Source organism: Nilaparvata lugens, chromosome 3 (genome assembly GCF_014356525.2).
Source record: "Nilaparvata lugens isolate BPH chromosome 3, ASM1435652v1, whole genome shotgun sequence".
NCBI classification, from domain to species: Eukaryota; Metazoa; Arthropoda; class Insecta; order Hemiptera; family Delphacidae; genus Nilaparvata; species Nilaparvata lugens.
This window is the reverse complement of record NC_052506.1, coordinates 82,974,279-82,995,264: the sequence shown is the minus strand read 5'-3', so window position 1 is coordinate 82,995,264 and position 20,986 is coordinate 82,974,279. Positions and strand designations below refer to the sequence as shown.

Sequence of the window (20,986 nt, the reverse complement as noted above, 5' to 3'; positions counted from 1 at the left end):
AGTACTAGTAGTTCTGTGAACAGTAGACCTCACGCAGTATTCTCATCAACAGGTACGGTACATGATTGAAACTATAGACCTTATGGAAATACAGCAATTGTGGCTTCTCCACACAACTGTGTAATCACTTGTCAGCTGATTTATGATGAATAATTCTATAGTCTGATTTTTACTTTCCTTGCCCTATAATTACCATAGGTAAGGAAAGTATTGCTTTTCGAAAAAAATTAAGGTACCCGAATTCCTAGATTTCTATACGTTTCAAGGCCCCCTGAGTCCAAAAAAGTGGTTTTTGGGCATTGGTCTGTATGTGTGTGTGTGTGTGTGTGTGTGTGTGTGTGTGTGTGTGTGTGTGTGTGTGTGTGTGTGTGTGTGTGTGTGTGTGTGTGTGTGTGTGTGGTGTGTGTGTGGTGTGTGTGTGTGTGTATGAGTGTATGTGCGTCTGTGTACACGATATCTCATCTTTAATCAATTATCAGTGACTCTTCATAGTCACGTAACATTTATATCTCTAAAATAACTCAATTATCAAATAAACTATTATTTTCTCAAATTGCTCAATTGGAAAACTATTCATAGTGTCATTGCATACGGTTTTTTGTACTGATATATAAATTTTCTCATTTCTTAATTATTAATATGTCTGATTTCATAAACGAGCTGAAGTCAGTTTTTTGTGATCATTCAAATGCACTAAAGATGTGTCATATCAACGCCCAATCTCTACCGGCGCACTTTGATGAGTTCAAATTGATGCTCTCACGTGTTAATATTGATGTTATTGCCATAAGTGAAACGTTTTTGAAGCCAAGTCTTCTGTCTAGCTATTTTGAGGTCCCTGGGTATACCCTATTCAGGAACGACCGAACCGGTAAGGGTGGCGGAGGTGTTGCTGTGTACACTCGGTCGCAGTTTCCGGCCAAAGTAGTTGCATCGTCACCCCAATTATACTCATGTTCACCTGAATTTCTGATGGTTGAAGTGACGGTTGGCTCAGAGAACTTGTTGGTTGTGGTTGTATATCGACCTCCCAAAGCAGGTAGATTGTTCATCCTTGAAAGCGACCTGGTTAATGTTATGCATAGGTATCAGCATGTAATCACTCTGGGGGATTTCAATGCAGACCAGATGAAGGATACATTTGAAAGTAGGCAGGTGAGGTCCCTATTCGAGTCGATGAATATGACAATTCTCGATAGTTCACCCACTTTCCATACTGAGACTTGCCACACGTTGCTTGATCTTGCGATAGTCAGTGATCCAGATTTTGTCCTATCGAATGGTCAAATGTCATTCAGTATGTCAGCTCATGATTTGATCTATATCATCTATAGTCTTGAACATAACATCAGATATACTTCAAATAGTAAAGGCAGGAATCTGAGGGATATTGATCTGGACCGTTGCTTTGCTGATGCTGTGGAAAAGCCTTGGCACGATATTGTGCATTTGGATGATATCGATGATAAGGTGAATGCTTTCAACTCCATGGTTTTGTCAATTTTCGATCAACATGCACCGGAACGTGACTTCAAGGTCCAGCGTAGACCATGCCCTTGGTTTAATAGGGAGATATCTCTACTGAGGCGTGAGAGAGACAAAGCTAGGCGCGACCATTCGAGGACCGGCTGCAGTGTAGACTTTGTAAGGTATAAGACTTTGAGAAACCAGTTGAGGTCAGTTTGTAGGAGAGCTAAAATCCAATATTATAATCGGCTATTTGATGGTAAGCAATCTACTTCAGATCTCTGGAAGAACATTCGGAAGGTTGAGATTGTCCCTCCCAAGTCAAGAACTGCAGCTGTAAATGTGTCCTTGGACCAACTAAATAGGTTCTTCTCCACTCCGTCGCCACCCTCTTCATTTTCTCACCATTTATTGAACTCTGCCATGATAAATCAAACCAATCACACACTTCTATGTGAAAAATTCTTCTTTGCTTACATCCTTCCTGAGAAAATCTCCTCAATTATCCTTTCAATTAGGAAAAATAATAAAGGTGTTGATGGCATTCCAATAACGTTCTATAAAATCATATTACCCATTATCCTTCCGGCAATTACACACATTTTCAACTTTTCCCTACAAATGGGAGTTTTTCCTTCACTTTGGAAGCATTCTTTAATATGTCCCGTCCCTAAAGTAAGTAGTCCTTGCTCCCCTGAAAACTTCCGTCCTATCAGCATAGTTTGCACTATTTCTAAGGCGCTTGAGAGGGTGGTACATGAGCAGACGACATCATACCTGAATTCATTCAATTTCTTTTATCAAAATCAGTCTGGCTATCGCCCATCGCATAGTTATCTACAGCTCTTTTGAAAATAACAGATGACATTCGTAATGCCTTGGACAACCGTAAGTTCTCTCTCCTTGTCACATTTGATTTCACTAAAGCTTTTGATAACGTTTGCCATTCAATTCTGCTACATAAACTTGCAAATCAATGTAATTTTTCTTGTTCATGTCTCTGCTGGTTTGAATCCTACCTAAGCAATAGGTATCAACGTGTGAGAGGAGCTGATGGCAAGACTTCAGAGTGGTTACCTGTTGTAGCAGGCGTTCCTCAGGGAACAATACTTGGTCCCCTCCTCTTCTCTATTTATATGAATAATCTCCCTCGAATTTTTCATGACATATCATACCATATTTATGCTGATGACCTTGTGTGTTACAATCACTTTCCTTCCGACAGTGTTGCTGACTCTATTGCCGCGATGAATGTTAACATTCAGAATTTGATTGTTTGGGCTAATGCGCACTGCTTGAGACTCAATGCAAATAAATGCAAAAGCATCATTATCGCTTATGGTCGGTTGTATAACCAAATAGATTTTAATACACTTCCTCGAGTAATGCTGGCCAATCATGCTCTGCACTTTGAAAGTTGTGTGAAAGTCTTGGGCATACAGCTTGATAAAAACATGAATTGGTCGAATCAGATTGGTGAACTGACAAAGCGAGTGTTTGCCACTATGCATCAATTGAAACGGTTGAAAAATTTCCTTCCAACCCACCTTCGTGTTTCACTAGTACAGAGCTTGGTAATTCCCATCATTGATTACTGCAGCATCGTTTATAACGACATTACTGTTAATTAATTAACATTAATTATTCATTACTGACATTGCTGAATTTGAAATTACAACGATCGCTCAACTACGCAATTCGGTTTATTTTTGATGCGAGAAGAGATGACCACATCACTCCATATTACAGGAGGTTAAATTGGATGAAGTTGAAGGAGAGGAGACAATACTTCATGTTGAGTCTTGTTTATCAGCTGATTGTCATGGGGAGAGGTCCTCAGTATTTGAAGGAAAGATTCACACACCTGGCTCATATTCACAGCAGGAACACGAGACAGCATGAATACTTCCTTCAAATACCTCGTCACCGCACAGTTATGTATAATAACTCATTTACGGTCACGGCCTCAAGACTTTGGAACGATCTGCCCAATGATGTTATTTTTGCGGCAACCTTGGGTACGTTCAGGTCCAGGCTTGTTGCTCTGTTGAATGGGAATACATAGATATGTTTTTAGCCACAATCTTTTTGTAGATTTTATTGGAAATTTGCAATAATCGTTGTACAGTAACAATATTATTTTGCTTGTTTTGCTGGAGTATTGGAGCGTTTGATTGACACCTACTAATACCTGTAAATCATAATATCCAATGGCATTTTATTTTCGTTTATTGTATGTATTATTATGCATCTTACATTCTTTGTTAATTTTTTTAGAGTTATATAGAATTATTATCTATGTATTATCATATCTCTTATTATTATGAGAATGTAATAGAATAATTTATGTTATGTAGCTGTGTTATCATTTAAGAATTTGTAATTTTTTTTTTGTAAGAATTTGTAAAACTGTAATTTTGTAACCATGTTACCATAGGCGACAAGCCTAGTAACAATTGTAAAATAAAATCTATCTATCTATCTATCTATCTCCCAATCAACGGAATGACTTGAAATTTGGAACACGAACAATTTCGAACAAATCCAATCCAAGATGGCGGCTAAAATGGCGAAAATGTTGTCAAAAACAGGGTTTTTCGCGATTTTCTCGAAAACAGCTCCAACGATTTTGATCAAATTTATACCTAAAATAGTCATTGATAAGCTCTATCAACTGCCACAAGTCTCATATCTGTAAAAATTTCAGGAGCTCCGCCACATCAATGCAAAGTGTGATTTTAGATTCCCGATTATCAGGCTTCAGATACAATTTAAACAGAAAATTTCAAGTGGAAAAGATTGAGCATAAACATCTCTACAATTAATGTTCAGTGACATTTTTACCTAAAATTGGAAATAAGCTCGAAATTCGAGAAAATGTGTTTATCCAATAAAGCAAACTGTTGGCAACTGTTGATTCTATTAAATCATTCACTATGAAGAGATAGCAGACTACGTGTGTCTCCAACGTTATTGTCCTGTCACTAGCTGGCAGATCTTTGAATAGTAGACTTGGAATGCGCGTGTACACTTGCGTCAGGTGATAAATTTTTATAACGGCAAGGAAAGTTGTGTGCATGAGTGCGCCACACCAGATTTTTACTCTAATATTGGCGTATGAAGGAAACTCCTTTTTCCTTTTATATCTTATACTTGAAATGCAAAATTTCCAAAAACCTTTAATATACGTCGACGCGCAATTAAAAAAGGAACATACCAATTTCATGAAAATCTATTACCGCGTTTCGCCGTAAATCCGCAACATATAAACATTAAGAGAAATGCCAAACCGTCGACTTGAAACTTAGAACTCACTACGCTCGCTCAACAATTTATAATAGTTGAAGACTGACTATTCTCAAACTATTTTTACTTTACTGCATCAGATAGTTTAAACACAGAATAGATACTGTGGTTTAAATGCCGCGCCGTCAACGACACTTTCCTTAAACATATTACCAACTTATTGGTTTTTTGGAAAACATGATAGAATTTTTATTAAAATGATATTCAGGAATTGAAAAGTTAATCATCAAGGAAAACATTACTTCTAATATTTTCCCATTCGATACGAGTTTATTATTTTGAATAGTGATAAAACTGTTTGTTGTATCAAAATTACAGGACTTTTTTAGAGCGTAGTTGGCAATACATAGGAAATCACTTCCTTTCAATGGTTGGTGTGAGATAACGTGTTGTGCCTATTTTTCGAAGCAAAAATTATCTACATTTTCTGAATCAATCGTATATAATAATAAACCAAGTAAGTACATTTGTGATATTATCATTTTTGATAAAAATCTATTCTAATTAAAATACTCGAATGGACTTCTGAATAACTTATTTTGGTCTAGTATGGTAGCGTCTAATCCCTCCGGTCTGCAAAGTTGCAATTTATTCTTCCTTTTTGTAATATTTATTTTGCTCAAAAACTTCCTGTTTTCTAAAATCTATTTTCATATTTTATTTCTTGTTTATGTATCCTTATTTGAGTTTCCTAATAAAATTTAGAAACATTCTTTTTAATTTTAGGTTATGTTTGTGATCGGTACATGATGAAAGGATACTTTGGTGTTTATTAGCCATACAATAATGCTTGAATTTTAGGCTTTACTAATTGATTTAGCCACTAATTCTTTCACCGCGTATTACTGGAGTGTTGTTTTTTTTTAATTATCACTTTCTATACTGACTAGCAACCTAAGTTTTAAGGCAGGTAGGCTAGGTGGTTCATGGCACTTCAGCCCGTTAATGCTCCTACATTTAACCTAAACTAAATGTAATTTTTATTTAGTAATTCTACCAATTATATTTTAATGCAATATGTTGAACTAATTGTTGTTTGTTGGTGCTCGATGTAAACTATTATGCCTATTGTTGGAGTGTCATTTATGACGCGTTTAAAACATGTAAATAATTGGTTTAAAATTTAATGAATTAAAAACTTTGGTTTGTCGATCCCATCATTTTCCATAGGTATCGTAGTTGTAATTAAATACCTTAAGTTTATTCATATTCCTGATCCCTGTATGATAACAAGCTTTATGAGCTTTATTGAAGGCAGAAGTTAACCTCAGTTACGTCCGTCAAGTCTCACTTCAAAAATTTGAACTGCTTTTTTAGTGTTTCAATTTGTTTTTTTAATAAAATCCATGCTATAGATTTTCTTCCTTCTCTATTAAAGTCAATATCTATCTCTAATGCTGAAATTACTATAACAGGTATCTTCTTTAACGCTTTTGGGTTTTCAATCAAGTGAAGTTATTCATTTTGTCAATATTATAGTAAATGATGAATTTTATTTTAATTAATCTTACGCTCATCTATTGTTGCATGTCGATGATACATAGGCCTAATAATGTATCTTTAATTTTACAGGATGTTGATGCCCAAGAAGAACAGACTAGCCATCTATGAGCATCTCTTCAAGGAGGGTGTCATGGTAGCTAAGAAAGACTTCCACTTAGCCAAACATCCAGATCTAGAAAACATTCCCAACCTACAGGTCATCAAGGCAATGCAGGTTAGTATTTATTCCTCCAAGTTGCGACTAGATTTTAGACTGTTTGTAGTCAAAAAAGTAAGGAAAACTATTTCATGTTTGAATAAGTGATGATAATAATAATAGTTGATAATATCGAGTGACCTGGCTGGTTCAGGTCTGGTGTCAGAGTTTTGAGGTCGCAACTGTTCAATTTCAGGGCCTCTGACATGACCTGATGACTGCTTTTTAGGCTGCCGGAACCGATTCTAAAAGAATGCGCAACGGTCGTTTGCCAGCTATTAGATCACGTGAACTTTTGTCACTTGAAATTGAAACTACTACATGGGCATCTATGGCGCGTCGAAAGAATGATTTGGCAAAAAAGTTGCGCTTTGTCTCTATAGTTTATTATGGGCAAAATTGTAGAGCGACTGAGCTATCAACCTTGTTGTTCGTTTAGAAATTGCCCTCAGCTGTAACTTGTGATGCTATTACCCATTTGCCCGGTTGTTGAATTTAATTGAATGCTATTTTAACCAACCAGGAAACACTTTTCTGAAAATAACGATTCTCTGATTGGTTTTCATTTAATCATACTTGAAATTTAACAAAATTCTGATCAACCGGGCCATTTACTTCTGTGATTGACTGGAAATAACTCACTATTTTGTCAATACTCAATATTTTTTCATCTGTCTCATAAAGGACCTGACTACACAAATAGCGAGCTGCTATCCTAGAGGTTTCTTTATCTATTTCTAAGATATGCGATCCAGTTTTAGTTGAAGAAACAAACTCATGGGATCGCAAATCGCTCTCTGTGTGGCCAGGCCCTAGTTGAAATTTTCCAATAAGACAAAGACGTATTTTATTAATTAGCCTACTTTAAACAGAAAATTCATTATTTTAATGATGCGTTTATTCAATATTGCAGCGTTTGAAGTCGATGGGCTTCGTCGATGAACAGTTTGCGTGGAGGCATTACTACTGGTCGCTCAACAATTTGGGAATCGATTACTTGAGAAAGTTCCTCCACCTGCCTGCTGAAGTAAGTAGCCTACTTTCAAATATTTTCGTCCAGAAAAGTTTGCTAAGTGCTTGACGGTTACAACTTTATTGTAAATCGTTTTCAACTTGAGCAGAAACTAATCGGAGTCATTTTCACAGACTTTTCAATATTTTGGATAGTTTGCAGCCCATAAACTCCTACAAATGATATTATTTTAATATCACACTTGCCGATTGTCGGCCGACATTCATCATCACGATAGGGTTTTTTTTTTTTAGATTACGTCCTAAAGACTCCAGTCATGGAGTATAAGACAAGTCATGTTATTACATAATAATTCTAACACTAAGTAGTTCAACCTAGTTTAGGATTGAAAGGAATTCTTGTACACTATAAAAAGCTCTATCAACTGAATATTTTTTCATTTGTTTTTTGAAAATCTTCAAATCATCATTACTTTTCAAGATTTGAGGTAGCTTGTTATAAAATTTCCTACCAATATAATCTGTTTTTTTTTTTCAAATAACCTACTATTGTGACCCATTATATGATAATCTGCTCTGTTTCGCGTATTATACTCATGAAAATCTGAATTCTGGATCACACCACTCGTTTTCACATGCATTACAACTTCATATACATACAAGGATGGCACAGTTAATAGACCAAGCTTTTTAAATAAAGGCCTACAAGAGTCTAACCTATTCACTTTCTCTATACATCTGAGTGTCTTCTTTTGAATCTTAAACACTCTGTCCATATTTTGTTGAGATGAATTACCCCATACTAAAATAGCATACCTAATATGAGATAGTATAAGTCCATGGTAAGCAGTTAACAGTAGTTTTTTATCATTCAGCCTAGCAAGCTGCCGCAGGACAAATACCCCAGATGATATCTTATTACATATCCTCTCAATGTAAGAATGCCATGTTAATTTCCTGTCCAATAAAATTCCCCAGAATGCTACTTTCTCTTCTTGGTCTAATTCATTTTCCTCTACAAACACATTTATTTCTCTATCCTCTACTGAATTATATTTACTTTTGAATTGTAGGAATTGACATTTCTTACTATTTATTGTTAATTGCCTTTGCTTCAAGAATTGGACAATTGACTGTACTCCAGTAAAAGCATTTATTTCTAGGCTATCTAATAAATAATTGTTAAAGATAAGCGATGTGTCATCAGCAAACAACAGAGCTCTGTGATCTTTTAACTCTTTTGGTAATTGGTTCACATACAACAGAAACAGTAAGGGACCCAGAATTGAGCCTTGAGGTACTCCAGCCTGGACCTCCAGTTTTTGAGATTTAACTTTTACTATTTCATTCCCATCCACCTTGGTAAGCTCAACACACTGGCTATCCAGAATTTCCTCCGATTAGCTGAGGATAAGGTGTTGTTGAGAATAAGACAATCTGAGAAAATTCTGGGTGTATTTCTATGAATGTCGGTCGATAATCGGTAATTCTGTGAAAACAGCAATTCTCTTCAATTTAAAAAATGAATTATCCAAACTCAGATATATGTTGTTGATAGATTGAATCCTACTGGTTTTATTACTGACTTTCCTATACAATAAACTGAAATCTGGTTCAGTTTTGTACACAAACTTTCGTTAGATAAATAACCAAAGAGTTTCGATGACTAAGTGCTAGCTACTGTGCTAATGTAATACTCTGATAACTCATTTTAATTTTTTAAATATGTCGAAACGTACCTATAAGATGATTTGGACAAAGATACACTTTTCCAGTTGAAAGTTATCGCCTTGAAAGTTATTCCCCATTTATATCTTGTTTATCGCAATAATTTCATTCAAATATATAACTAATTTATCAAATTCATGTCAACATCCAGGGAATAACTATTTTAACATGTAGCAATGAGCTTGTCGTTTTTGATGTTTGTATTGAAATACCTGATTCGTATGAGGTATTTGTACAATAAGTGCCGGTTGCACAACAGCCGGTTAAATTTTAACTGTGATTCTCAATTCCATGAGAACCAATCAGAGAAGCCGTCTTTTCAAAAACGCCTTCTCTGATTGATTGGTTCTCGTGAAATTGATCACGGTTATAATTTACCGGCTGTTGTGCAACCCGGGCCTAAGTTAGTCTTTTAATATAAAATCCTCAGTATTCTGTGAGTTGAACATTTTATTCTCCAACCTACAGTATTCTTGGAAAATCTTGCCTAGTGCTTGACGGTTGCAATAAGTTTTTGCACATCGTTTTCAACTAGGCAGAAATTAAGAGTAGTTTACTTTCACAGACTTTTCAACTTTTTGATGAGTTTGTAGCCTATCGGCTAACTCGGACAACAACATTGATTTTGGTGTTAACACGTCGACTTAAGTGTAGTTTGTAAAATGAATGTTGTTGAGGTTATACTGTGTTGACTGTTGAAGGTGGATCATTGAAAGTGTCCTCTACAGTGAGAATACTATTCACATACAGTACAGTAGTTCTAATGGCACTTTTCTCACACGCTCAGTCGGGCTTAGTGAGATTAGTCCCATTATAATTCCCATAGGGGAATTATATTTTCGCTGTAACATTCACTGACTGCCACAGTAGAGAAAAGATAGCATAAAAATATTTCTCCTCCACCTACTGTCCAAAGTACTTTACTCCCTGGAACATAATACCAAAGTGTCACTTTTTCGCTATCGGTACTAAAAAACAGAAAAACTCCCTAGGGAGGAAAAGTAACTCCATTTAAATAACATGGAAGCATCTCTATTTTTAAAACAACCAGTTATAGAATAGACACGCTGGGAAGTCTAGCCTCTGAAGCCAACATCTACTGCCATATCTCCAAATCGTGACGTCATCATCGGATACAAAACTTTCAGATTGTGTCTATTTCAGAAGGATGTAAATTATTATTCATTAAAATGGTAAACTCCAGCTGCGCTCCCGCTGAAATAGACACAATTTGCTATGGAAAAGTTTTCTATCTGATGCTGACGTCACGATTTGGAGATATGGCAGTAGATGTTGGCTTCATCGACTTTTAGTATGAATATACAATAGGCCGTGTCTATTCTATAACTGGTCTAAGATTTGAAATAGGTTAGAAGGTCTAAGCTCAGATGAGGAAGCATATAGAGTAGTCATTAAACCAACTAAATTCCATACCTCAACCAGACATTTGATCAATATATGAAATTTATGTTTGTATGCTAAAATTATTACAAACTTCATATCACTATATTTAAAAAAAAATGTATAAACATTTTTTATTCCATGTTTTTCAAAATACCAGCCAACGAATATTCCTCATTAACTAATCAAAATTGAAACGGGAACTTCATCATAGCTGTAGTTGTGGCGGCCATTGTTGTTACAACTTTTGCCGACAGATATCGCTGTTTCTGTTTACTTTTTAGATTATGTTGTAACACATTGTTTGGTCAAGTACGTTTTTAAAATTTTTTTCATTTGCAGTTTTTATAAAATTGTAGGTGGAGGAAAAATGTGTATATCACGAATGAAAAATTGTTGCCCTCGGCTTCGCCTCGGGCTTCAAACTTTTCCCTCGGGGATAAAAAACAGTACTTTTCACTCTAGATATACAAATAACTATTTTAGTATAGGGCGTTTTGTTCCAAATTTCACTGTAACTCAAGCCGATAGTCCCATTTCGTGAAGCTATGTGACGCTGGTAGTCTCTCATACTGTGACATTCTCACACTCTCACCCGGCCAAAACAGACAATATTAAGCGTTTTTTCAGACGTTTATAGAGTAGGCAGGGCAGGAAGCTCTCCGATTGGCAGATTAGGGGGTTGTCTGAAAAACTCTTAATAAAATCTGATCCTAATAATAGACAGTAGTCGCCTTGAGTTAACAGAAATCTGCTAGAAGTTTGGAACATGAACGGGCCTATACCATGTGATATCTTCGTATGCTATCTTTTCTCTGTGCTGCTACTGATATGTGCGAATTCGTCTTGATAAAGAATTGTTTGAAATATAAATTAGTTCAGGTTATCTGATTTGCAAGCAAAAGTGTTATACCTTATATCTTCTTCTTCATCCATTACCCATACTTGTGGGATCGATGGCGTCATGTCACTACAACAAAAACACTAATTTATCAAGATGGAAGCGATCAAGATAACTCACACATAGTGCCGGTTCACAACAGCTGGTTATATTTTAACCGTGATTAATTCCACGAGAACCAATCAGAGACTTAGCTGAAAGGCCTTCTCTGATTAGCTCTCATGGAATTAATCACGGTTAAAATTTGACCAGCACTTAGTTAACATTTAAGGCCTTGCTCTTCGACTTGCAAGTTAGCCTGATAGCATTTGAGACTGGTCATCTTTTAAGAATTCCTGGGAATCATAATAAGCACTGGCTTTGTTGAATGCTATGTGTGTTTGTAATAATTACAAATACAATTATTGTATTTGTTGTATTGTAATAGTTGTACTTGTTTATAATAGTTGTAATAATTGTATTTGTTGTGTTTAGATTATCCCAGCCACACTGAAGAAGCAGCAGAAGTCAGAGACGGCGCGCCCGCGACCGATGACACAGAGGTCGGAGGGATCACGGCCGTCGGGCGAGGACCGCGCCGCCTACAGACGCACCCCGGGCACAGGCGGCCAAGGCGACAAGAAGGCCGACGTCGGTGCTGGCGCTGCCGAAATGGAATTCGTAAGTTAACCACGCCCCAAAACTTGTCCCTTGGGATCCCTACCCAAGTGTTCTCACTGTCAATGATAGTAGTATACAATTTTGATTTCATACAGAGTATCCCACAGAAGATGTAACAGCTGAATACCATAGATCCTACATGAAATTTGCAGCAAAAAATGTCCAGTAAAAGTTTCTGATAACGACCTTAGTTTTCTAGATAGCAGAACTCCAATTATCCGAATTGATAGGGACCGGGACCCCATTCGGATAATCTGAGTTTTTTTAATAAAATTGCCATTGGAGAGAAAAAAGCTACGTTTTGATATTGCACTATTTTTTAATTTAATTGAATGAAAGAAACATGATATTTTCACATGTTTTTAATATAAATAAAATGTACTTATGTATAAATTTAGAAATAAAAATCATTGTTTTTTAAACATCTCCGTCAATGTAATCTTTTTTGCGTTTTTCATCCGTTTTCGGGCAGCCAGGTCACGCAATACTGAGCGAAAGCGCAAACACTGGCTTCGCGGGGGGAAGAATAATAGCGCACTTAGACTTTTTTGGACAATTTTTTTTCTGAAAGTGATTCAGATAATTCGGATAATTGGAGTTGTACTGTATATATATATATATATATATATAATATATATATATATATAATATATATATATATAATATATATATATATATATAATTATTATTTTTTTTTTTTGATATTTATGAAGAACGTCAATCACTAGAAAATAGTTAAAATCCAATTCTGAGTATATGTTTGGAAAGAGGAAGAAATTTCCAATAAGATTCATATAATTTGTTCCTTTGTTTGTCGTTTTTGAACTTTTTATGAGCGCCCAAAGTTGGAAATAGTATATTTCGCACCTAGGGCCGAAAATGAGATATTTCCGGCTCGAAATCGGTATTTAAGTCCGAGGCCGTAGGCCGAGGACTAGAAAAGATTGAGAGCCGGAAATACATTTTTGCCCATCGTGCGAACGCTATTTTTCGCCTCACCAAAAAAAAACTTCCCAATATATGAGAAATTAAAAAATAAATAAAATTCAAACAGCCTATTTTGATAGTTTGAATCTTGGTTATGACAACTTTCACTGTCAATTAATTTCAATATTACTAATTAATAATTTACAATAGTGACAATATTTTTATACTATTAATATTTCGAATAATTGTTTGAATTTTTATAGCTCGCGCTTTGCGCCTGGTGCAATATATCATGGATAGATGGATGAATAGAATTTCCATTACTATTTTGAAATAATGTGATTAAAAAATTAATATAATTGCATATTTCACAGTTTTGTCTCAAAATATATCTAAAAAATTGATTGAAATTTAAATTACGGTAACTAATATAAAAAATAGCTAATAAAAGTCGAAATTCATCGACAAAAAAAATGTCACTGACCGTTGTTCGAACCTAGATCATGTTTGTAATTCACTGAAGCTTTGATTTCTGATGTATTACGCCTTTACGCTCTCGGCTATTGCATATTCTTGATCGAAAAGGCCTGTAAGTCAGGTAACGTATGTAGGCTACTATAATATAGTGTAGCCTATAGCGGCAAACTTGAAGCCGGTTTGCCGGCATTTTCACAACAAAAAATTGCTCTGAAAATAGTTAAATCATAGAGAAAACATTCGAAGATTCAATCTTGAGTGGGCCTAATGTTTTCTCTATATGGTTTGATATTGAAGAAAAATTATCTAAAAGTTTTAATAATGAATTACGGAAAAATTACTAGGAATTTTTCAGTCAAGGCTGAGTTTCACCAGTAGGCTTACCTTAAACTTTAGATCTCTGCTGTATTTTCCTATTATTATTGTTGATTGTATTGCATTAAGAAGTGGAATTCGATAATAAAAAAGAAACAATTATTACTCTACCTCACTTTTAAATATTGATACAATTATTGTACTTTGATTTCAAATTCGATTCTTCACTTTTAAAGACTTGCGATACTTACCTTTCTGACAGTGGACAATGCAGCCAACATTATATTGTTGAGGCTATGGAGATATCATCGTATTCTATTGTTTGATATCAAAAACACAATAATAAATATTAAATTATGAAACAGTAATTCATAAAATATATTATAGACATGATACCGCGAATCACGATACATAATTATATAGATTATTACAGTCGTTATGAGATTATCTCTATGATTTTTGTGAGATCGGACACGATCAGCTGTTATTCAAGGTCATTTTACAGCCCTAGGGCCGTAAAGTTTTACCGGCCTGGTCGGAAAACAATCTCTTTCGGCCTCCATATGACGCACGTAAACCAGCTCATTACATCCAAGTGTGGCGAAAAATAACATTCTTCGAGTTCAAAGCCAAATTTCAAACAGTTTGAACGCTCATAAAAAGTTCAAAACCCAAAACAAAGAAACAAATTATATGTACCTTATTAGAAATGTATTCCTCTTTCCAACCATATCCTTAGAATTAGATTCTAATAGTTTTCTATTGATTGACGTTTTTTTAAAATATCGAAAAATCTATGTATCTTTAAAACTAAAGTCGATATAAGACAATTTTACTAGACTTTGATGCAAATCTTATGTATAATTTATGGTATTTGGTTGTTACACCTTCGTTAGGACCCTTTGAATTATAATACTATAATGTTCTCACCATCGAGCATGTTTTATATTCCTGCTGGTCTGGTATTGCATTTAAATAATTCTATAAATGGTCCGGCAGTGGATCTGGAAATTGTAAATATTATTTTTAAAAAGAAGATATTTCATTTTGCCGCTTCCACACTCTTGGCAAGTGCGTACAAATAACGACTAGCACGAGAGTGTGGATGGATACTAAGTGAAGTGGCTTGTCGTTTATTCTCTGTGGAGAATTTTCTGGTACCTATTACCTGAATATTAAGAAGGGCGGCTTACGGCTTAAGCTATACAAGATGGCGGTAGTCGGTTGGTTAGCGAAATCACCCCATTCACTGTTTACTGCCGCACTCTATGTGTGAATATTGAATCTGGATCCTAGATCAACTACTACACTGTTTTAGTATGAAAGACTGGCTGCTAAAAATTTATCAAATTAGAAAAATTGTGTAGGTACTTGGAATGCTGAAAAATCTAGTTAGCTCCTAGGATGAGAATTTCAAGTCGCGTCAACATATTTATATCACTTGTTACTTAAGTTGGATTCATTTACTAATCTTTCAATTTTTTGTGTTTCAGAGAGGGGGTTACACACGTGGACGTGGAGCACCGCCACCATCTCAACAGTAATTAATAATGTTCTTGTTAATAAAACGTGAAAAATGAATCCACTCTTATTTTCATTTCTCAACCTAAGAGTGCGATAACTCTAAACTCTAACATTACTTTCTGATTTCATAAACTGCGAGTTACTGATATTTTTTCCCGGAATTGATTTAGACAGGTACGTTATTCATAATTGAGAAAATTGAAAGATAGCTGTTTGGTGATTTCCCAAACGAGAACTAATAATGATGTTCAAATTCAAAGTTGGTAGAATTAGCTCGTACCATATCAGAGGATTCGCGTAGACTTTATTGGTCGACTCATTTCTTTGTGAAATAGATTGTGGCTACAGCTTGGAGCAAAAGTTTTGTAAATGTTTAGAAATGTGATTAGAAATTTTAAAATTAAGGAAGAAAGCTTAGCCTTTGCACATGATTGCGAATCGCATGACGCCGACTATTTCAACCATTTGAACACAGGTTGAAAATTCTCCCACTCCTGTCGCTGTCATGTGATTCGCATTGATGTGCTCTAGGCCAATATCTATAATATGTACTGATTTTTGAAAATCTGAATTAGATTATTTCTAAAAGAATTGAACCTGCATTGTATTGCGGTATTAAGGTAAGGCTCTTAGAATATCTTTATTAGCCTCAACAGTGCCTTACAATCTTACATATAGACCTGTCAACACAATACAATACAGCACAATAAAACATTTATTACACTGGGACACCAATGGTGGCCGAGTGTATTAGCAGCAATTCGTTTAAATGCCCTGTGATGTTTGTCTAGAGGTGCGTACAGACTTTCGCTCTGCTCCGCAACCGAACGTCACTCCAACAGAGCGATTGATGATCGACCGGGGAACGCGAGAAGATCTAACATCTTCCGTAACGTTCATGATGGGTGCGTGGGCGGAGCGACTGTGGTTCGATGGAGGAACGAGGGCGGAGCGGGCTCGGTGCGGGTTGGAAGCGCGTATATGTGTACGCAGCTTAACATCAAAGATATTTTTTATTTTAGAATAGATTTAAGCGGGGTTAATACCGGTGCGATATTTCCCAGGCAATAATTGGATGTTATTTATAGAGAATACTGACAGTTTATGATCTGCATAAAAAAAATCGCTAGGATCGACATCTAGCAGCACTCTGATTTCTGAGAAACTGAAAATCGCACCAGGGTGAACCGGTTCAATTAGGCCTATTATTTGTCCGTGGGTGATATCTTGTGAACCCAGCCGATTACATTGTGTACAGTAAATTGTTCCAGTTCCAATCGTAGATTGTTCCATCACGTGACTAGTGCAAAATGTTCCCATGGAACGCCATTTCAAAATCGTTGGTTCAAGCTTTTGGAGCGCACAGATAAAGTTGATTTACACTTAAATGTGTCGTTTACTAGCTGCGTGAATGAAGAAATGCTGTTTTACAAACCTACCGTCTAGAAAAGTTAAATTTCTTTTATTCCATTACTCTCAAATTTGCTATCGAGAAAAATTCATTTAATGAATGGTTATCAAACATCATAATAAATTATTGTTGGTTAATACTATATGTCTATGGTAAACTATCAGCGCATGCGCAGAGAAGCATGTAGACTACAATTAATAATCGACCAATGAGAGCTCAGATAGTTGGAACTGTACCAAGTCGGACAATTTACCACACTTCGACTGTGGGGCAGAAAGTTTGAGCTGGAACAGAATCTGTCAAAATTCCTCCCATGGAACGTGGAACTTTTTACTCGGTAAATTGTGAATCGGACAATTTACCACATTCCATGTACACAGAACGGGCTCATTGAATGCGTTTATCTGCAAGTGCAAGCTTGGTTATGAATGGCGAAGCCTGCAGATGGGAAAAATCTGGAAATAACAACAGGAACACTCACTGAAAGCTTGCACTTTATGGATGTATTGAGCAACAACGAGTTTCAATACCACTTGTTTTTCGGCTCATTCACGTGCACTTGCACGCACATATACGCATTCAATGTGATTACACCCTTCTGCGACTTGACTCACTTGGACACTATACAGAGTGTTTAAGAACTCCCTACCAACACTCTAGGGCATTGTTCCTGGGTAAAAAACATATCTAAATATCATATTTAAATTGTCCGGAAGTCTTCAGTTACTCACACAGCGGCTATTTTGCTTTTATCACTTATTATTGTTTTTCTAAATAATGGTTGAATATACGAAATTGAAACTCTGCATGATCATTTACTAGACAAAGCTAGAAAAAAATTGTGATGATCTCTCAAATTCATAAAACAAAATGGCGGTAATTTAAAATTTTGTTTCTTGAATTACTAAGAAATCGTTAGTTTTACAAAAACTTTACAAGAATTACGTTTTTAGTAAATCTAATTGCCTATCGATTGGTACCAGATGTTTTAACATTGGACCAATATTAACTGAGATAGGCTATGGCAGTTTTACTTTCCTTGCCCTATTACCATATTCTGACAGATTACGTGAGATTTTGTAAGGAAAGTATTGCTTTCCGAAAATAATTAAGGTACCCCAATTTCTAAATTTCTATACGTTTCAAGGTCCCCTGAGTCCAAAAAAGTGGTTTTTGGGTATTGGTATGTATGTATGAGTGTATGTGCGTCTGTGTACACGATATCTCATCTCCCAATTAACGGAATGACTTCAAATTTAGAACTTAAGGTCCTTACACTATAAGGATCCGACACGAACATTTTCGATTAAATGCAATTCAAGATGGCGGCTAAAATGGCAAAAATGTTGTAAAAACAGGGGTTTTTTTGAAAACGGCTCCAACGATTTTGATCAAATTCATAACTAGAAAGGTTATTGATAAGCTCTATCAACTGCCATAAGTCTCATATCTAAAAATTTCAGGAGCACTGCACCATCTATGCAAAGTTTGATTTTAGATTTCCAATTATCAGGCTTCAGATACAATTTAAACGGAAAATTTCAAGTCGAAAAGATTGAGCATGAAAGTATCTACAATAATGTTCAGTAAGATTATTCAATTGCAAACTGTTGGCAACTGTTGATTCTATTAAATCATTCACTATGAAGAGATAGCAGACTTCGTGTGTCTGCAGCGCTATTGTCCTGTCACCAGCTGGCTCAGATCTTAGAAAAGTAGACTTGAGATGCGCGGGAACACTAGCGTCAGGTGATCAATTTTCATAACGGCAAGGAAAGCTGTGTGAGTGCACCACACCAGATTTTTAGTGATTGGTGACCCACCTTTAGAGGGTTGTGTAACGTTTTTTTATTGTTTGAAATTACCTAAAATCTCTTACAATTAACATGCAATGCAAATAGGGATTGTTGTTGCATCATTGAGGCGACTCCATCAGCATGCCTTGGTTTGCACTGCAACCAACTTTCATTGGTCACCTATCACTAAGGCTGCCATATCTCAGTTAATATTGGTCCAATGTTAAAAATCTGGTACCAATCGATAGGCAATCAGATTTACTAAAAAAAGTTATTCTTGTAAATTTTTTGTAAAACTAACGATTTCTGAGTTATTTAAGAAACAAAATTTTTAATGGCCGCCACTTTGTTTTATGAATTTGAGAGATCATCACAATTTTTTTTCTAGCTTTGTCGAGTTTTTATAAATGATCGTGCAAAGTTCTTATTTCGTATGTTTAACCATTATTTAGAAAAAATAATTAGTAAAAAAAGCAAAATGGCCGCTGTGTGAGTAACTGAAGATTTTCGGACAATTTAAATATGATATTTATATATGTTTTTCACCCAGGAACAATGCCCTAGAGTGTTGGTAGGGAGTTCTTAAACACCCTGTATAGTTGTACCAGCTTCAACTTCTTCTATAGTGAGGAAATCCATGTTATTATGACAGTGGAGAAAGATAGGAAAAGAACTTTGCCGATCCTCTGTCTTGTCGATGCCTTCTATAGACGGTAGCTCATACAGGTTTATTGATGTAATATTAACTGTTTATAATATATATAGCAATAAATTATTTTTCCAATAATTTCATAATTAAGATGAAATATTTTGTCAATTATCAATTCTACATTGTTAAAAGACAAACTGGCAACAGAGCAAAGTGAGAAATATATGGCGCTATCCGCTTGGTGAATGATAGACAAGGATCGCAATACCGTTGCTAATCAAACACTGCTATTATAACGTGGACCTCTTTATACAGTATAGCAATGATTACACGATTCGGTTTTATATGGGCAGAAACCCTGTTTTGCAAAACTTCTAGTATATGTACAGTTAGTATCATATGTATAGTCACTTTAGTGCTTCATCATCATCATCATTATTGGCTCGACAATCCAGAGTGGATCTTGGCCTCCTCTAACATTTGCCTCCAATCTATTTTATCGATGGCAGTACGCCTCCAATTCCTAACCCCAACAACTGCATCCATCCACCTCAACCTTATGGTTTACCAGGAGGTCTTCTAACTTCCATGTTGTTAGCCATTATCTGCAGTAGGTACTTGATGTGGTTAATTTTGATGCTCGGTTACATACAAGTCGTTAAATTTCAACTGGGATTGAATATGTCACGAGAACCAATCAGAAATTTCTTCTTTTCAAAAAACCTATATTTGGATGGTTTAGTTTTAAAATTGTTTTGTATTTTATCAGGCCTAATGTTATTAAAACATTGTTAGTATGGAATCTGTTCTAAAATGGCGTTTTCCATGCCTGTTAATTAGTATGCCTACTGGTAATGAACTTAGTTCAAGTGAAATTTTGTGTAAGCTATAGTAAGGTCCACGTTATAATGACAGTATTTGATAGACTTTGGTTTTGCTATCCTTGTCTATCATTCGACAAAGCCGGTGGTACTATCCTTTTCCAGGTCCACAACGATGCCAATTATGTTTTTGACGGTGTATAAATATAATTAATTAATGCAGAGAATCGGTATCGCTATATTCTTCTATCTTTATCCACTGCCATTATAACGTGGACCTCACTATAGAAAATATTTTTGAGTTTCCACTTATTACATTGACTTATCAGTAAAGTAAAAACTTGATCATGCGATGAACAAAATGGTAAACGGTACGTTTTTATTCTATAAAACAATCAATACCTTTAATAAATATTTTTATGTAATGAAATAAAAACACATAGATGTTGTCAGTTTTCTACACTAGTGTAGAAAACTGACAACATCTATGTGTTTTTATTTCATCATGGAACGTTTCTACAACATCGACCACAACTCAGTTGAAGTTTTATTTTTATGTATTTTTCAAATTATAAAGCAGGTTATATTGTTAGAAAATTTAACAAAATCCAATAATAGAATTCTTATTCCACCACCCACCCATCAATAACCGGCTTGATATTGAATTAGTGAGGGGAAAGGAAGGCCATTACTACTACCATAAATTATTGTCCTGGACCAAAAATAATCCAATCAAATCTTAAATCCAATTCTGCAGTTGAATGTTGCAATAAATACCTCAACTTCTGAACTGCTATGCATATTTATGTAAGTTAACAAAATAATGGTGATAATCGTTGATAGAAACAGAAATGATATCAGAGGCTCTACCATTGAATAATTTGTAATATGAAGGTACTGTAGTTATTTATTCAAGTTAACCGTACTTCTAC

The 20,986-nt window shown here is 35.4% G+C and overlaps 2 protein-coding genes across 3 annotated transcripts; both read left to right on the top strand.

Annotated features, from left to right (window-relative positions):
* Window positions 1-699: 699 nt before the first annotated feature.
* On the top strand, window positions 700-5,512 carry LOC120350292. Its single transcript, XM_039422918.1, has 2 exons — window positions 700-1,676; window positions 5,500-5,512. Exons 1-2 carry the CDS (start codon window positions 700-702, stop codon window positions 5,510-5,512), a joined length of 990 nt encoding a protein of 329 aa, XP_039278852.1.
* LOC111047761 (40S ribosomal protein S10) lies at window positions 4,854-15,434 on the top strand. Of its 2 annotated transcripts, none has more exons than XM_022333595.2 (5): window positions 4,854-5,230; window positions 6,346-6,490; window positions 7,386-7,499; window positions 11,949-12,134; window positions 15,347-15,434. In XM_022333595.2, exons 2-5 carry the CDS (start codon window positions 6,347-6,349, stop codon window positions 15,395-15,397), a joined length of 495 nt encoding a protein of 164 aa, XP_022189287.1. In that variant the 5' UTR covers window positions 4,854-5,230; window position 6,346; the 3' UTR covers window positions 15,398-15,434. The 2 variants fall into 2 exon arrangements, with proteins under 2 accessions (XP_022189287.1, XP_039280763.1); XM_039424829.1 differs by lacking the exon at window positions 4,854-5,230 and adding an exon at window positions 5,306-5,683.
* The last annotated feature ends 5,552 nt before the right edge of the window (window positions 15,435-20,986 follow it).